The following is a 12,311-nucleotide window of genomic DNA, read 5'->3' as shown; positions in this document are numbered from 1 at the left end:
AATGTGGAATTGGCTCAGTAGCAAATAATATAAGACTTGTCATCATCATAGGCGGTCCCTCGAACGAGGATCACTTGCTTCCGCGAGAGTTCACAGATGTTTCAATGAAGGATTCGATGTTCCAGTCCTGAACTCCAGTTGAGGGGGTGGAAGATGTCTGTGTGTGAATTTTTTTAACGTGTGGTGACCGTTGCACATCAGCCACCTCGTGGGCTTGACAGAGCTAGGCCTTTATCCAGTGGCAAGGGTTAACCAGGACGACTGGAGACCTAGTGCGCGCACACATCACAATGTGCGCAGGTCCGTGCTGCCCCTGGGCCCTCGGCTCTTCTAGGCCCCGTACCTATATTTATAGCCTAACATCTGTGGTTGGGAAAATGTTGCAGTCCATTATTAAAGAAGGACATTTGGATAAGCAAAATTTGATCAGGCAGAGTCGGCATGGATTTATGAAGGGGAAGTCATGTTTGACAAATTTGCTGGAGTTCTTTGAGGATGTAACGGACAGAGTGAATAAAGGGGAACCAGTGGATGTGGTGCATTTGGACTTCCAGAAGGCATTTGACAAGGTGCCACATAAAAGGTTACTGCACAAGATAAAAGTTCACGGGGTTGGGGGTAATATATTAGCATGGATAGAGGATTGGCTAATTAACAGAAAACAGAGAGTCAGGATAAATGGTTCATTCTCTAATTGGCAACCAGTAACTAGTGGGGTGCTGCAGGGATCAGTGCTGGGACCCCAACTATTTACAATCTATATTAACGACTTGGAAGAAGGGACCGAGTGTAACGTAGCCAAGTTTGCCGACGATACAAAGATGGGAGGAAAAGCAATGTGTGAGGAGGACACAAAAAAATCTGCAACAGGCTAAGTGAGTGGGCAAAAATTTGGCAGATGGAGTATAATGTTTGGCAGAAAAAATCAAAGAGCAAGTTATTATTTAAATGGAGAAAGATTGCAAAGTGCTGCAGTACATTGGGACCTGGGGGTACTTGTGCATGAAATACAAAAGGATAGTATGCAGGTACAGCAAGTGATCAGGAAGGCCAATGGTATCTTGGCCTTTATTGCAAAGGGGATGGAGTATAAAAACAGGGAAGTCTTGCTACAGCTATACAAGGTATTGGTGAGGCCACATCTGGAATACTGCATACTGTTTTGGTTTCCATATTTATGAAAGGATATACTTGCTGAGGAGGCAGTTCAGAGAAGGTTCACTAGGTTGATCCCGGGGATGAGTGGGTTGACTTATGAGGTAAGGTTGAGTAGGTTGGGCCTCTACTCATTGGAATTCAGAAGAATGAGAGTTGAGCTTATCGAAACGTATAAGATTATGAGGAGACTTGACAAGGTGGATGCAGAGAGGATGTTTCCACTGATGGGGGAGACTAGAACTAGAGGGCATGATCTTAGAATAAAGGGCTGCCCATTTAAAACAGAGATGAGGAGGAATTTCTTCGCTGAGGGTTGTAAATCTGTGGAATTCGCTGCCTCAGAGAGCTGTAGAAGCTGGGACATTGAATAAATTTAAGACAGAAATAGACAGTTTCTTAAACGATAAGGGGATAAGAGGTTATGGGGAGCGGGCGGGGAAGTGGAGCTGAGTCCATGATCTTATTGAATGGCGGAGCAGACTCGAGAGGCCGTATGGCCTACTCCTGCTCCTATTTCCTATGTTCTTATGTACCCTCATTCGCCGCTTCTCCGCCATGATGTTCCAGGGCCCAGTGCTCCAGTTCTATTTATAGCCTTGACCTGCGGTGATGTTCTCTCACAGGTTGGAGTGACCCATCACATTCCAGGGCCCTGCGCTCCAGCTCTATTTATTGCCCTGACCTGCGGTGATGTTCTCACACAGGTCGGGCCGGCCCATGCTGTTCCAGGGCCCAGCGCCCCAGCTCGATTTATAGCCCCGACCTGTGGTGATGTTCTCACACAGGTCGGGCCGGCCCTAGGACTGTGCTTACAGCTTAAACATCTGTAGTAAAAAGCCCAGTTCCAATCCTCGAGTGCATGTGTAAATTACTGCAAATTACACTCAAAGCTATGCTTTCTGAAACTTGTGCTGAGGTATATCATGATTAATCATTCAAAAAATGTTCAGTTCTTGGGTAGTTTGTTGGGGTAGTGTTTTAATATGTTACTGGATTGTTTCTGTCAATAACTTCTACTATTACTTTTTCTCAGTACAAGGATGCTTTTCTGAAGGCCAATCCTGGTTACAAGTGGTGTCCAACAACAAACAAGCCGCTGAAGAATGCATCACCTACTGTCACAACAAGGAAGAAGCTATGGACGTTTCCAACAGAACCAGCAAAGGAATTTCCCATCACTAAAAGGGTGGTAAAGACTGAGGAAATGCCACAAATCAACTTTGCCATGGCAGGTAGATAATCCCATCGATGATTTAAAAGGGTTCATCATTATTTTACAATCTCCGCAACTAGGACATCTTTGTTTTAACAAACAATCCCGTTCGAAGCTTTATTCTCTCCAGTTCTTAGCTCCTCTTCCCTTCTTCAGCATGTCCTACTCCTTGGAACCTGGAGGTGACATGGCACTTTGTAAGTAGCAACTGACTCCCTTCTCTTCCCCCCCCACCCTCCATTAACATACTGGGCTGAATGGCTCCACACCACACTACACCATGCATTTACCCATTATCTGTCTAATGTTTAAAAGCAATGGGTGAGAAATTGGTCTATGGCACACCCGATTCCTGGGCACTGAATGAGTGCTTTTGTGGGTTGAATTTCCATCAGCATTATCCCTGCCCAAATTCTCACCCGCCGGAAGTACCCAATTGGAAGTCCAGCATCCAGTGTGCTTTGTATGTGCTAATTGGGGCCCTGTCACCAGTTATAGTACCCCGCTCCCAAATTCAACAGAAACTGAGCACATGATCCACTCAGGTTGTTTAGGTCTATTGCAACCTAACCAGTGGTCTGGCTCAGTGTACTATCTGGCGAAGGTCCCAACTGGCGAGCTGCATCGAGATGCATGATTGGTGCACCATTCTTATGGAAATGAGTCCTGAGGCCCAATTCAAAGTGAGCCTTGGGCCGAGTTATACAGGGATGCGTTCAGCTGTACGGCCCACCTCACCAGTTTTAAATGCGAATCCAATGTTAAATTTCTTTGAAAAATTTCTCCTTTTTTTTTCTTGCTAAGAATCCGGTCCACCGGATGTGTACGTAAGTCTGGAGTTGACTTTAAGTGAGGGGGGAAAAAAACCCCAGAGAATTCAGGTGTTTTTTTTGGGAACCCAGATTTTGCCCCAGTTAGCTTGCTGCTTTTAACCACTGACTTTTTTGGAATTACTTTGGAAGAGGTGACATTTTCAGTGACAGCCCTACTATTTATGAATGTCTGAAAATGATAGATGTAAAACATCAGCTGATGGCCCAGTCAGTATTAGAAAGCTGTTCACTCATCGGGGCATCACAGCTGATCCAAACCTGTCATCACCTGATGGATGCACACACAATTTTCTAACAGGGATTGTTAACGTGAGCGAGAATCTTGGGCTCAAATTTCCCCTCCCTAATCCAGGGCGGGGAATTGTAGTGCGCGCCCACTGCTTTCCTGGCTAAGATCAGCTAACTGAGCATAGACCGGGGATATAACTTGAGGTCTTTCTCATCTATATGCATATGGTTGCTGTGTTTGTCTACATAACAGCGGCTGCATTTCAAAGTATTTCATTGTATGTTTAGAGCTTTTGAACATTTCTTAGAGATTATGAGCTCAGTTTTGCCCAAAGCCGTTTTTTGGCATATTGCCAGAGTTATGCCGTTTTTTCTAGGCCACAACTGCTCCAAAAATAAATGTGCCAAGTTTCCCCGCTCTATTTTTAGAGTGCAGCCGTGCAGCCTGTCCTGCAGCCTCAGAGTGGACCCTAATGTCTGCGCCAAAAAAAACGATGCCGACCCTTCCTGCGCATGCGCAAAAAAAAAGGACGTTTTTGACGTGATTCCTATGGGTGCGCATGCGCAGTACAGTTCCCGGTCTGCAATCGTTCATTGTTAAAGAGCCAGTTGTGTGTGTGAGAACTTTAATTATCATTGGAAAAATCAGAGCTGCAATACAAGATGCAACGCGGCGCAAGGACCAAGAATTTCTTACAGGATGAAGTGGAGGCACTAGTTACTGTGATTGAGGCCAGATGGCAGGAGCTGGACACCAGCAGAGGTCACACAAAAGTTCCACCCAAAGAAATGAAGAAACGCTGGAACCAACTTGCAGAAGATTACTGTGCAATGGTGACCACCCTGAGGTCTGGAGGCCAGTGTAAAAAGAAGTGGCAGGACATTGGTCAAAGTAGTTAGTGTAAGTAATATTTTCATTTTTCAATATTACTATAGTATTATCAGTATATGTCCCAGCCAGCAGAAAGACATCCTCTCTAAAAAGTTATGTTTCCATCTTTGCAAAGAAAAGTGGTACACAACAAATGAGAAAGAACTCGAACAGGAGGGGACCCAGCAAATCTGCACCCTTGGAAGAGAGGGTCGCTGCTTTGGTGGGTCCTGCCATCAAAAGCAACCACCACTGCACAAGCTGGACCCACACTTGAGGGAGAGTGCAAGTCCTGCAAATTCCAGAGTCTGGCTTTCCTAAATGTTAAGTACTGCGCGGGCTAGCCATGCTTCGGTTCATGGGGATGTCTCCGTCAGCTACGCTTTGGTTGATGCAATTCATCATGGTCCTTCAAATCAGCCTGCTACCTGCGCCTACTCATGCCACCCACCCTGCCCCCTCCTCTACTGCAAATCATTTGTCTGTTCTGTTATATTTTGTAGAACTTGAGGCCAACCCTGACGATGCAGAAAAGAATTCAGACGAGGACGAGCCTGAAGAGGAGAACATCTTCCAATCCCACCTTCCAGACCAAGAGCATGAGGGTGAGGGGATGGATGACGTCCCCACTGTTGTACTCGCTTTGGAGGAGGTGCAGGTGCCGCCTATTGAGGTGCTAGCCCCTTCCCCGAGTGGTTTGAGTGTTGGTGGGACATTCCATGGTTTCCCACCATCCGAGGCTGGGGATTCCAGTGGGGTGCAGCGAGGCTCACCCAGGGCCCCACCGCCCGAGGCTGCGGGTCCCAGTGGGGTGCAGCGAGGCTCACCCAGGGCCCCACCGCCCGAGGCTGCGGGTCCCAGTGGGGTGCAGCGAGGCTCACCCAGGGCCCCACCGCCCGAGGCTGCGGGTCCCAGTGGGGTGCAGCAAGGTACTCCCAGGGTGAGGAGGGGAAGGAGAGCTCGACCGTGCTCTCCTGAGGTGCAGGATCTAACGGATGTGGTTCACGTGATGTCAATGAGTGTGGAGAGCATTGACCTTACCCGACCACTCCTGGACGCGATCAGTGGGATGGGTGATGAGGTATCGGGACTGTTGAGAGAAATAACAACACTCTCATGAGAAATGAGAACTCTGTCTGGGAATGTGAGGGAGGGAATATCTCAGTCAGCAGAAACAATGTCTGTGCACATGAGGGAGGGCATGTCACAGGTAGGTGAGATACTGTCAGGGCACATGAGGGAGGGAATGTTGAAATTAGCTGCTGCAATAAGGGAACATGCCCAGACCCCGCGCCCATTGACAGAATCAACTGCCAATCCCACTCCAATCCACAGCCAGCCTCTGAAGAGGCCCAGGCCGGACATTCCACATTACTGGCTACCCCCCCCCCCATCAAGAAGTGCGCATTACCCGGGATGCTTGAAAGAATAAGCTTGGTACCAACTCAAGAAACGTTGTGCCAGCGCCTGCGGGCAGGGGTGGTGGAGTCACCAAGACCAAGTGCAGCGGGCGGTCTTGGAATAAGGCGGAGGAGAGATGGGTGTAGCCTTTCTTTGCTGCTGTTATTATTGTTGTTACTGTTGTAACTGTTCTCAAATTAAAAATGTTTTGTAAGTTATGTAAATTTACAAGTTTAAAAGTTAGTAAGTGATAAAGTTTGTAAGTGATCTTAAGTGAAAACTTTAAAGTTTGATACAAGAATATGTTTCTGAAAGTTAAGTACAAACAAATGTTAAAGTTTTGAATAAAATAGATTTTAAATTATAACTGAATCATTTACATTGTTTGTTCCATTATTAACACAAGTTTTAGAACTCAAGAAGAATCATTTCTATTATATTAACGCAACTTTTTGAAGTAAACAAGAATTATTTCCATCATTTGTTCCATTAACACAACACAACATTGCGGAACAGGTTCAAACAGTAAACATGATCCATGTGAAATAGTTGCCACTGAGCCTTCGGGCAGCAAAGCGTTCACGGATGAGCTGCTGGCGCAAGGCTCGAGCAATCGTTAAAGGGGCATGACGGCCCCCCCCCCCACTCCGCCAACGTGCCCCGGGTTCAGGTAGTTGCATGGCTTCCTTGTCGTCCTCCTCCTCGTCATCTGCATCTTCCTCCTCATCAGCCACTCTCACCTCAGGTGGGTCTTCTACTACCAGCTGCTGCTGCCTCAAGATGGCTAAGTTATGCAGCATGCAGCACACAACAGTGAACTGACCGACAATCTCAGGGGGGTATTGCAAGTAGCCTCCGGAATGGTCCAGGCATCAGAAACACTGTTTCAAGATGCCAGTGGTTCTCTCTATTATGCTGCGCGTCGCAATGTGCGACATGTTGTATTCCCGGTCAACTTCCGTCCGGGTTACGCATAGGGGCGTCATGAGCCAGGTGGTGAGGCCGTATCCTTTGTCTCCCAGTAGCCAGCTCTGCCCTTCTGGCTGCTGCTGAAACATGGCCGATATAACGCTCTTGTGTAGGATGAACGCATCATGGGTGCTCCCAGGGTATCTTGCATCAACTGACATGATGCGATGCATGTCGTCACACATGAGCTGAACATTAATGAAGTGGAAAGCCTTTTCTGTTCCTGTACATCTCGGAATCCTCCAATGATGCTCGCAAGGTGATGTGGGTACAATCAATACAGCCCTGTACCTTTGGGAAGCCAGCAATCCTGGAGAAGCCCACAGCCCTTTCACGCATTGCCTGGGTGGTCATGGGGAACTTTATGTAGTCATTCCTCCGGGTATGTAGTGCAACTGTCACCTGCCGAATACAGACATGTGTTGCATGTTGAGAAATGGCGCACACATCCCCAGTTGTAGCTTGGAATGATCCAGATGCTTAGAATGAAAGTGCAGCTGTAACCTTCACTTCAACTGACAAAGCAATCCTCATGACGCTTCTAGGTTGCAGGTCTGCTTTTACTAACACTCAGATCTCAGTCACAACTTATTTGCGGAAACGCAGCATTCTGACACAGTCTGCATCATTCAGGTGCAAGTACAAACACCTGTCTCGATATACCCGATGTGGGTAAGGCCTCCTGCCCATCACCCCATAGGCTCTGAGGTTCCTCATGTGATGACGTCGAATCAATTGTCTCCTCCGCAGCACCATCATGCAAAAGGCTTGCACAAGGTATGGCATTGTCAGTATTGCCCCATGCTTAAATTTTACCTTTGCAAGAAGCTCAATACGGCAGGCAGGCAGGACAAGGATCTTTGTTCTCTCTCCCCACAAGGTCTGTCTGGACGACACCCTGGTCTGAACAGGTGCAGTGATTGGGAACTCCCGCCCCTCTCCCTCCGGGCTACATTTGATGCGTAGTGCAGGCTTCTGATGCTCTGATGTCTTCCACAGCCCCTCCCCCCTGGGCTTGATTTGATGGGTAGTGCAGGCTTCTGATGCCGTTCCCTATGCCTTCCACAGTCCCGTTCCCCCACCCCCGGACTTGATTTGATGGGTAGTGCAGGCTTCTGATGCCATTCCGTATGCCTTCCACAGTCCCCCCCACCCCCAACCCCCCACCCCAACCCCGGGACTTGATTTGATGCGCAGTGCAGGCTTCTGATGCTTTCCATATGCCTTTCACAGCCCCCCACCCCCTCCCTCCCCCCCCCCGGGCTTCTTTTGCCAGCCGAGCCCGTGTCCGGGCGCAAGACCGATTCTGCCGGCCGCGCTCCGATCTTCAAGCCCTGTTGCAGACTTTCGGTAGTGGCGTGTCAGTTGAAAAAAAAATGAAAACTTACAGAATTCCATCAAACTTCCATTTACTGAGTTACAAGGTGAATAAAATGTAATCTTTATTATGTATATTTAAGTGTTCTTGACTCCCTCCAAAACTTCGCTGAAAAACAATGGCATCTTTATGCGATGTTTTTCAAAGTGTGCTGCTTTTTCTTAACTCACCAGAAGGCTTTTCGGGAGTGGTTACATATACCTAGGAGAATCTTTTTGGGGGCAAACTTACATAATTGACAAAAACTGGCGCAGACATCAGGTTACGCCCCCTATGACGCAAAAAAAAACTAACCTAAAAAAATCGTAACTGAGTTACGCTGGCGCACATTCCTTGGGAAAACTTTAATTTTTTTCACTTATGCCAACAAAAACGGCGCAAATCACTGGGGCAAATTGAGCCCATGATGAGGTGGTATTGAAATGGAAATCTGTATAGCTCAGAACCACACCAATCCAGACTATTTACCTACTGAGTAATCAGGAGAATCCTTGTTCAAAATAGCACATTGTAACAATATTGGCAATACATTTTTAGATTTTTCTTTGGAAGATGCTAGTTTACTGATTAACTTGTAGATGTTAATTGGATAACATTTTATTGTCTGAACTGCATCTAGTTGTGATAGATTGTGTAATGGGATTACTTCAGGAATGATTATATCTCTTTACTGATAGATCCCACTCAAATGGGAGGACTCAGTATGCTGCTCTTAGCGGGAGAACATGCCCTGACAGCCAAGGAGGTGAGTTGACTAGATGGGCTTTGACCTCGTTATTCTAGTGGTTTCATAACTTCAGCTAGTATAATTACTGCACTTAAGTGTGTTTTGCTGCTGTGTTCATTGTCCTGTTAGTTCTGCCTTTTACTCTACAATGTAAAATTACAATGAAAATAAGTAAATGTGTTCAATCATCTGAATAGTGAAGGGCAAGCTTAGTGACAGAAAGACAGAAAAACAAAATATGCTGTGGGTAAATAAACTTGTAGGCCTCAAACATTTCTTGCAGATATTCTAGGATATGACACTCTTCTGCCTTACCCCCCCTCCCCCCCAGTCAAATACATCCACTACATTTGAATATTTGTCAAACTTGACATCATGCATTTGTTTATCATTGTTCACGTACAACAGGATATTATTATCTTCTGAGGAGAGGATGGTGCATTGTCCCTTTAAGAAACTCCCACTCGGTTGTCACGTGCTCTTTTCCTATTCCACCGTATATAAGGCCTTATTCTGGGTTGTGCCTTGTTTTTTTTTTCTCTCCTGCTTATTGGCAGCAGATCTGTTGTCTCACACCAGAAAAGTTAGTCATTTTGTTTGTTTGTTGGAATATAAATTCAAATAATCTCTGTATAGCCATAGAGCTTGTTGAGAGAATTTGTCACTGAATTTCTCCAAGTTTAATTGGCAGGTTCAGTCTGCAGGTGCTTGCACCAATGTCTGGGATTTGTGATCAATCACAAATTGTGCTTAACTCTAGGTGTGCTCTTTATTTTCTGCTGGAGATGGCTAGTCACTAGTCAACAGAATGCTCATAAATTCAGGCAGGATTGAGGATACCAGTGTAAAGTAATGTTTGCATTGTGACTCTGATAGTGTTAGTCACTTTGTGGTGCTTTATGCACAGTTAGTTATGCAGGCTCTACAGCTAAAGCTTTTGTACATTGCTCTCTTTGACCACTCTTCACTATCTTAAGACATTCAATGCTCCCCACTGGTGGGTATATTAACCTTGAGAATTATATTGGATCAGACTCTGACTGTTTCCCAATATTTTCATGTTGTTTTAAGCATTTCCTAGTGACGCCACCTACTTCCTATTTTGTACCTTAGTATGAATTTACTAGTCTTGTGCAATCACTCGCAAGTGGATACTGTGCATTTCATTATGAAGGAATATTGCGACTTATTACAAATTCTACTTGCCAAACTAGAAAGGTACTGACTAAAATGTAGCGGGCAACAAATTTCAAATTGTGCCCTTAATAAAGACTTCATACTAACAATGTGAAATTTAGCACCCATTTACTCAACCCTGATGATTAAATGCTCAAAACTTAAGAAATATTTTTTCTTTATTTTTGTCACAATTCTTTCCTCTCTTGCTCCCAGAAATATAATTATTACAGTAAAGGGTATGGCAGTTCATTGAAACTGATACATTTTCTTTCTTCATGCAGATTTCCGCCAATGCAGCACAGTCAGGGGTCCCTGATTCAACAAAACAGTGTGGGAATTCAGCGTTGTTTCAGTTAGCAGAGGTATGCTTCCTGAGACCGGAATACTATGTAAAAAAAAATACATTGATAATACCAGAAGTGGCTTAGAACTTCTACAGGCCACTGCTGAAATTGCTTGCTGTGGCCACTGGAGTGAGTGTGTGAGTTTATAACAACTCGTGAAGAGTGTTTTACAGAAAAATAAATCACGCTGTCAGTATGTGAGGCTTTGGGGCTATACGGTTCAGGTGAGAGTGTGCATGTGTACCCTTGGTGTAAAGAACAGCAACATAATCTCGATTATACAAAATCAGATTAAAATAAAATCCAAAACAATTCACAATACCCTGCAGTTGATACCATGCTGGATTTATCAACTCAACTATCAAAACTAAGTCAACTTTTGGTGCATTTTGAACATTTGATATTTATCACCCGGTGCCTGTGGACTTAGATTGTGGTGTAGCTGATGCATACACTAAATATAATGCATCAAATTTCATCACCCAGTGATGACTGTTTATAACCCCTGCTCACTCACCTGTGATCACAAGGGCTTGAAGAGAACGGTTATCTTGAGAGCTGCTCCAGTCAAATCTCAGCCAAATCGTAGGATCAAGTGCCTGTTCCCCCTCCAATTCAGTGGCTAAGTAAATATTTCACTTGACAGTGACTGCGTTTAGACATTAATCTTTTACCCCCTTAAAGTGAACCACACCTTTCCGAGTTCCGTTCTAATTCCTCCAGGTTCAGACTAATGTCATTTGCCACTCATCCCTGCATCATTTTGGGGAAGACTTTGTTAGTTCTAATGGTGGGATTAATATGCCTTGTTGTTGCCATGGTGTTAATTAGAATTAGTGGCAGCCACATTGCTGTTTAAATGTTTATGTGCAGTGTTGCCAACCCTCCAGGGATATGGAATCTCCAGAAATTGAAGATGAATCTATTGGACGCTACTTTGAAGAAACTCGGGGGTGGAAATCATGGCAGTAAAAAAATTGTTTTATTTTTCTTTGAACGTTTTTATTTTAGTTTATATAGGTAACAATGAAAGATGAGAGAAAAGTCTGGTTGGGTGGGGTGGTTAGAGATGGGAGGTCATGTGATGCAACCAGAGTTGGCAACCCTATTCACATGCTGTCCCCCATTATCTTATGCCAGTGAAAATGTCAGGATTTTTTTCCAGTATGATCCTCTGAAAATTCTGTTTAATTGCAATGTGTGTTTCTTGCTTCAGATGTGTTCGGACCGGTTGGTAACAGAAGGAGTAAAAAATGAGCCTACTACAGGTACCTCAGAGGATGGGCACACGTCTGAGGTCCCCCCTGTTAATTCTGGATTAGGTACAAAGAATAATGATATTAAGCCACAGGACTGGATTCCTAACGACATATCGTTATCTTTGTTAACTGACGCTTCTGTGACAAGTCTTAACAAAAGTGAAAAAATTAAAAAGAAGAAGAAGAAAAAAGTTAAACTCGAATCTACCAAAGTTGAAAAACAGGCATTTAAAAAAAGCGGGAAAAAACGGAAATCGTCAGAGTCTGACATGGAAAGCTTAATGTACACTATTGATGCAGTGGCTAAGGGTGACTGGGGCACTGAAAAACCTTCAGGAAGCCCAGTGAAAAGTGGACGATGCTCAGCAAAATCAACTGAAAATCTGTTGCACTCTGTCTCCAGCCCTCCAAAGAAAAAAATGAAACCAAAACAAATAAAATTACCTGCTGAAAAAGTTTCAGAACTCAACAAACACTCAAAGGTTTCTGATCCTGAGAAGGTTATCACCAGCCCCATCAAAACTGAAACTTTTTCTGTCACTGAGCAACTACTTTCCCACAATGCACTAGGTGAAGTGAAAGCTGAAAACAAGGAAATCAGTAAAAAGACAGAAGCCTCGGGGTCTAGAAAGTCTGAACGATCGTGTAAAGGTGCTCTTTATAAGACTTTGGTGTCAGAAGGCATGTTGACATCTTTACGGGCTAATGTTGACAGAGGTAAGTGAAGAGATTCTAAATCACAAATTTTACA

General features: G+C 44.8%; 1 protein-coding gene across 4 annotated transcripts in view; it reads left to right on the top strand.

The window, feature by feature from the left end:
- LOC139276113 (HMG box transcription factor BBX) overlaps positions 1-12,311 on the top strand; it is a 260,196-nt gene that overhangs the window by 217,074 nt on the left and 30,811 nt on the right. For all 4 annotated transcript variants that reach the window (XM_070893622.1, XM_070893623.1, XM_070893624.1 and 1 more), the window contains 4 exons: positions 2,192-2,390; positions 8,729-8,796; positions 10,239-10,319; positions 11,518-12,277. In XM_070893622.1, the coding sequence (XP_070749723.1) occupies positions 2,192-2,390; positions 8,729-8,796; positions 10,239-10,319; positions 11,518-12,277 (1,108 nt within the window). The remainder of the gene's footprint in view (positions 1-2,191; positions 2,391-8,728; positions 8,797-10,238; positions 10,320-11,517; positions 12,278-12,311) is intronic.

This window comes from Pristiophorus japonicus, chromosome 11 (assembly GCF_044704955.1).
Source record: "Pristiophorus japonicus isolate sPriJap1 chromosome 11, sPriJap1.hap1, whole genome shotgun sequence".
Classification (NCBI taxonomy): Eukaryota; Metazoa; Chordata; class Chondrichthyes; family Pristiophoridae; genus Pristiophorus; species Pristiophorus japonicus.
Note: the sequence above shows the minus strand (reverse complement) of the source record. Positions and strands in the feature narration are given on the sequence as shown.